Below are 5,561 nucleotides of genomic sequence, written 5' to 3' on the forward strand. Positions count from 1 at the left end.
CCCGCAACGCGCCCAAGTGGCCGTCCAGGCAAAGCGCTCGTTGCGTGCTCTCTCCCCCTACCGCGCCGGCTGCGTGTTCCTGCTGACATATCCCCCGCCGCCCACGGACGCCGCTTGAAGGCGGGCCCCGCAGGCCGACTACTCTCGACCGGCCTCTTCGCGCCCCCTTTTCCCCCACCGCCGCGCAGCAGCATCCGAGTGCCGCGCGCCACCGTGGGCCGTCGCAACGAGGCCCAATGCATCACGTTGTCTTTGGCCCGGCGGTGCAGAAGTGACCAGCATCCGCCACGATGCGAGTGCCGCCACGGCGCAATCGCCCAGGCGCGGGCCAATCGATGGGCGGGCGCCAGCGAGTGAAGGCGCCGCTGGGCCACTTCATTGCAATAAATGAACCCGCGGCTAAACCGCCCAACGCCCCGGAAATCGTGAGAAGTGCCGTGAGCGGCACTGCCGCAAAGCAAAAAACAAAAGTCAAAGTAAAATAAATAAATAAGAACAACAAAGTACATAAATAATCCCAAGGCGTCAAGCGAAGGGCACAGGCAGGAATAGAGAACGGACTGGCAACACACACAAACACATACACTCACGCAAACGCAAACGCACACGCACAGCAAAGGGCTTGCGTGAGGTGACAGCAGGAAAAACACAGAAGAGAATGGCAAACTCAAATCCAATACTGCCTGGTACATATATATATATATTTATGTACCGCAACGTGCTGGCGAGAGTAAAAGTTAAAACATTTTAAAATAATGAGAAGGAGAGAGAGAGAGTTCGGCAGCAAAAACGACATATACGCATGCGCAGTTTGATAGATGCATATATCAATTTGGTCCTGTTCCTTGCAGAAACTCCACCCATATCCTTCACTTTGCCTCCTCCTCCTCCCCCCCTCCCTTCTCCTCCACTCACAAACCCCGTATACACACACATATATACATATATATATATATATACGCGAGCACACACACACACAGAAAAAAAGGCGCATTGCAAACTTTTACTCGCCCCCTCCTAAACAATCTACTTCGCACATGATTGTTACTACGCTCTTGTGCTGTTCAATGTGCCTTTGCCCTGTATGCATGTGTGTGCGCGTGTTTTTCCCGGACACCTTTTCTATCCCTATTTCTTCCTTTTCCCTCACTTTTTTTTTTTTCGGGGGCTTCATCGCTGTTTAGCCAGTGCATATTTTTCCTTGTTGTTGGCCTTTTTTTCTGTTCTTCCTTCCTTTTCTCGTTTTGGAGAAATGAGGGGAGTGGGGAGAGACGCAGAAGGCGGCGGAGGAGGGGGATTCCACCTGCCCCTTCCTCCGCCTTTTTGCTTGACTCCGCCCGACTATCGCCTGCTTTGCTCCGCCGCCGGCATTACTACTGCCACCCTCCACCCCGCCCCTACTGCGCTTTTTTCCGCGCCCCACACCGCACACTCCGCCGCACACTCCCGCCCCCACGGCGCCGCTTTCCCTCCCACGCCCGCTGCCTCCCCAAAGCCGTCGGCGGCGCGCGCGCCTTTTACTGTGCGGGTGGCTGGGCGATGCAGGGAGCGCAGGCGTAGGCGAGCCGTAAGCCGACAACAGCAACAAAACACGCCTGCGCTCCCTGCATCGCCCAGCCACCCGCGCCCTCGCCCACCGCCTCTCTCACTCCCACACTGCGACCCCCTCCCTAACGACGAAGCTGTGATTACCCAGCGTGGGAAGCATGACGCGGACCTCCTCGGGGGCCACCGCGGAGTTCCATGGGAGTGCCTGCACGTCAAACACCGAAGTGATGAACAAAAAGTGTTCGAACATGACGCCAGGCGGCGGGGCCCGCTCCTGCATGAAATCGTATATTTTCTCCCTCTGCGCCTGGGTCACATCCTTCCGCATCCCGCGGCGGAGCTGATCAATACCCTTAAAGAACCGCTCCGGCGTCAGTGCGCGGTCCGTGGCGGAGACCTTAAAGATGTACGGCAGCTGACTCCGGGCCTGGATGACGACGCTCTGCAGCTGCTCCATGGCCTCAAGATCCCAGCGCAGGGGGTCGGACACGGGGTGCGCCGCCTTCTCCGCGAGCAGCTCCAGGAAATTCGGTCCATCAATCAGGCCCTTGCCGTCCTTGTCTAGGTAAATAAACAGTTGAAAGAGTTGCGCCTCACTTGTCGTGTAGTCAACGACCCGAATGACGGAGCAGAAATCCGCGTAGTTGACCATTCCCTTGCTAAACGACACTGAAACGGACTGGGTGCGATGGCCGTCTCGTTGCTTCCCCACCAGCCTATACAGTGCACTTTCCATCCAATCCCTGAGCCAAAGCGGTTGAAGAAAGCTGTGGAACTTCTCCAGAAAAGGCGAGTACCAGATGCGTGAGTTCTCGTCCTCAGCCACGAGGTAGCCGCGCAGAAAGAACCACGGAAGGTCTAAGTTAAGCACATTGCGCATCGCCTCCGTCCACTCAATCTTCCACACAGACCCTTTGCAGGTGCGGTCAAGCTTCGAAAAGTAGGAGAGAAGCCGATGCCGTCGTTGGTAGATGCGCTCGCGCAACACGCGGAGCACGTCATCCCGTGTCCGTCGCCGCAAGAGAAGGCTTGACTGGGAAACTGTGGGGAGGCTGGTGGACTTCGCCACGGTGGGCGTGAAAGGCTCGAAGAGGTCAACGGCGGCGTACAACTCCTCGTCTTCCTCGACGCGGAACGGGTGGCACGTCGGCTCGGGGTTGTCGCCGATGAAGACGGCGTAGCTGGCTAGGTTTGACTCGGGTCCATCGTAGTTGCTCGCGGAAAACACGGTCAGGAGTTTCCTGTCGTGGTGCTCCTCGTACCCTTTCAGGCACTCCTCGTGCGAGCGCACGATGAGCTCTAGTTCGTTGTTCTTGAGAAAGTCGTGGGTGAGGTCGGGGCCGAAGATGACCCCCGCCCCCCGCACGCTCTCCCGCCACCCCTGCATCTCCTCCACCGGGTCCGACCACAGCAGGTCCTGGAAAAGCTCATCCTCCTCCGGCTGCGAGTTCTCCGGCATTGGAATCTGCCGGAAGCGCTGAATCCGGCCAATGTCCGCAAGTGTCACACCCTTGCGGCGTGGCAGACCGCCATGCACGACGAACACCTTCTTTCCAATGATGGTTGCAAGGGGCAGGGCGCAGAAGCAGCGCTGGATAAGACGAAACGTGTTCCGATCGTATTTAGTGCTGACCTCGACATCGAACCCATACTCGTCATTCATGTAGTCACACTCGTGGTTGCCACGGTTCAGGGCGACGTATTTGGGACAGACCAGCAGAAGCGAGAAGAGAATTAACAATACCTCCACACCTTGGGGGCCACGGTCCACAAAGTCTCCGTTAAAAATGTAATATGTGCCTTCGCTTGGCATGCCATTCTCATTGAGGATGTGTAGGAGGTCCCCCAGCTGTCCATGCAGGTCTCCAACCACAATAGTTTTTGAGCCTTGCATAACCATTCCGTTTGAGACACGTGCCCCGAGAGGAGGGTCAAGGCGCACGACGTTTGGCATGGTGTTAAGCAGATTCAGGGCCTGGGAGAAGACACGCCAGGCAGAAGGTTGTGGGGGCAACACATGTTTCTCAAGGTCCTTCATGAGGTGTAGAATGTCTGAAAGAGAAATGGGCGTGGCCGGGGAGGATGCTATATAGTGCACTGTGAAGGCGGGTGTCGTCACAGACTGGATGACGGAGCGTGAACGTTTTGGCACCAGCACGCTGGACTGACTGACGTCGTCGCGCGCCTTAAATATGGCAAACCCCTCCTTCTTGAGGTCCAGCTCCCGAAAGGTCAGACGAAAGATGGTTTCCTCAATGTACAGCTTGGCCTTCATCCATCGCCAGAGAAGCTGCATTCGTGCCACGTTGTAGCTAACGCGCCCCCGTGCCGCAGCTGCCCCATCGCCGCCTTGCTTCCCGCCGGTGACGTGCCGCGCCAGCAGCGCCTCCGTGGCGAAGGGCCCATGCGTGATGCTGAGGCGGCTGACGAAGTTGTCGGGGCACCACTTCATGATACGCGTGATGCAGAGCTCCCCGCACGCGGAGCACCGCTGTGGTTGGCAGCTGTCTCGGTGGGTCGGCATCTCGGTGGCAGGCAGCACCGCACCGCACTTGTAGCACATCGCCTGCTGCCTCTTGTTGCACTCGTCGAGGTGCTGCTGCATCAGCCCCTGCTTCACAATCTCGCGGCACCACGAGTTCACGCAGGTCACCTCGCGATCGTCGCAGTTGACGGTGTGGGCGTTGAGCTCCTTCTCAGGGATGCGCTTCCCGCAGAAGTGGCACCGCGACCAGTGGAGTTGGTCCCCCGCCCCCCTGCCGGCGTAGGGGCCGGCGCCGAGCCCGTTCACTCTGCCGCGGCCCGGCCTGTCGGGGCCCGCCGTGCCCCCACGCGAGACGGCCCTTTTTGAGTTGATGCAGCCCATCGCCGTGCCGCCGCCTCGCCGCTCCCCGCCGTCTGTGGTGTGTGTGTGTGTGTGCCCGCGCCGTATACTGCGCGTGAGCGTGACACACGGCGGCGAACAGAAAGAAAAAGAAAAGAAAAAAGAGCAGGAAGAAAAACGAATGGAAAATGAAACTCTCCATCGCCTCCAGCGCGGGCGAGACACTCAGGCAGAGGGAGAGGGAAAGGGGGAGCAAGAGAGCGAGAGGGAGACAAAGAAGAGGGAGATGAAGACAGAGAGAGTGGGGCGGAGGGGGCGGTGCCGATCGCTCGACTCGATCGCGCCGCTGTCGGCTGCCGAGTTACTATTGTTTTCTCTTATTCTTTCTTTTTATTCCCTCTTCGTTCTTTTGCTCCTTCCTGCGGCCACCAATCGCCCGCCGCCGCCGCCCGTTTGGGTTCATTTTGGCCGGTTGGCCCACGCTGCTGCTGCCGCTGCTGTTTTTGTTTTTGTGCGTCGGCACACACACACACACACACACACACACGCACACATGCGAAGAGGGAGAGGAAGAAGGGCAAGAAAAAAAAAAAAAAAATGGGTGGGGGCGGGGGAGCCGCCGTCACGCACGCGGACATGTGAGGAAAACAACGGCAACGTGGCGGAGAGTGAGGCTGCATGGCTGAATGGCACTCGCACATCCACGCGTGTACGCACAGCAGTAAAGCGAGATGGCGGTGGAGCCACCTCACCACATAATGCAAACGCGTCAAATAAGCCGCGTCCGGCTGCCGTCTTCTCCCCTCCTATTCCTACACAGGGGGAGGGGGGCACACAACAAAGCGGCGGCGACGGCTTGGCGCGGTGCCTGCCCAGCGTCCCCCCACTGAAGAGTCGGGTTCCCCCACACACACAGAGAGAGAGAAAGAGGGAGTGAGGGAAAGGAAGAAATGGATTCAAAGTAAGTGCGGCCATGGCAACCGGGGCTCTCGTCGTGAACTCACAAAGTGGCACTCCTGCAGGCCCCTGCTCCCCTGCGTGGAGGGCCGGGAAGGAGGTTGGGCCGGGATGACGGCGCGGCACACATAAAACAAGAAAAACAAAAACAAAAAGGGAGGCGCTGCGCCCGCCGCCCCCACCCCACGACGGTACCGCGTTGGAAACACAAGTCAAGTAATACATGAAAAAG

The 5,561-nt window shown here is 58.4% G+C and overlaps 2 protein-coding genes across 2 annotated transcripts, besides 14 other annotated features; both read right to left on the reverse strand.

Moving 5' to 3' along the window:
* Nucleotides 1-2: 2 nt before the first annotated feature.
* Tco025E_04537 (uncharacterized protein) lies at nucleotides 3-509 on the reverse strand (the record flags this gene model as incomplete). The annotated part of the gene is made up of 1 exon (XM_029371447.1): nucleotides 3-509. A coding segment is annotated over one exon (507 nt), but the record flags the coding sequence as incomplete, so codon positions are not given.
* Nucleotides 510-566: 57 nt separating this feature from the next.
* Nucleotides 567-616: a microsatellite.
* Nucleotides 617-687: 71 nt separating this feature from the next.
* Nucleotides 688-711: a microsatellite.
* Nucleotides 712-877: 166 nt separating this feature from the next.
* Nucleotides 878-909: a microsatellite.
* Nucleotides 909-923: a microsatellite.
* Nucleotides 924-959: a microsatellite.
* Nucleotides 960-979: a microsatellite.
* Nucleotides 980-1,645: 666 nt separating this feature from the next.
* Tco025E_04538 (Ser/Thr protein phosphatase) lies at nucleotides 1,646-4,414 on the reverse strand (the record flags this gene model as incomplete). Its single annotated transcript, XM_029371448.1, has 1 exon — nucleotides 1,646-4,414. The coding sequence occupies one exon, from the start codon at nucleotides 4,412-4,414 to the stop codon at nucleotides 1,646-1,648; it is 2,769 nt and encodes a 922-aa protein (XP_029228583.1).
* A 30-nt stretch (nucleotides 4,415-4,444) lies between these two features.
* Nucleotides 4,445-4,468: a microsatellite.
* A 40-nt stretch (nucleotides 4,469-4,508) lies between these two features.
* Nucleotides 4,509-4,566: a sequence feature (A-rich).
* A 33-nt stretch (nucleotides 4,567-4,599) lies between these two features.
* Nucleotides 4,600-4,686: a sequence feature (G-rich).
* Nucleotides 4,687-4,853: 167 nt separating this feature from the next.
* Nucleotides 4,854-4,872: a microsatellite.
* A 20-nt stretch (nucleotides 4,873-4,892) lies between these two features.
* Nucleotides 4,893-4,926: a microsatellite.
* Nucleotides 4,927-4,951: 25 nt separating this feature from the next.
* Nucleotides 4,952-4,970: a microsatellite.
* A 316-nt stretch (nucleotides 4,971-5,286) lies between these two features.
* Nucleotides 5,287-5,316: a sequence feature (GA-rich).
* A 137-nt stretch (nucleotides 5,317-5,453) lies between these two features.
* Nucleotides 5,454-5,484: a sequence feature (A-rich).
* The last annotated feature ends 77 nt before the right edge of the window (nucleotides 5,485-5,561 follow it).

This window comes from Trypanosoma conorhini (assembly GCF_003719485.1).
Source record: "Trypanosoma conorhini strain 025E chromosome Unknown Tco_14.4_contig_00234, whole genome shotgun sequence".
Classification (NCBI taxonomy): domain Eukaryota; phylum Euglenozoa; class Kinetoplastea; order Trypanosomatida; family Trypanosomatidae; genus Trypanosoma; species Trypanosoma conorhini.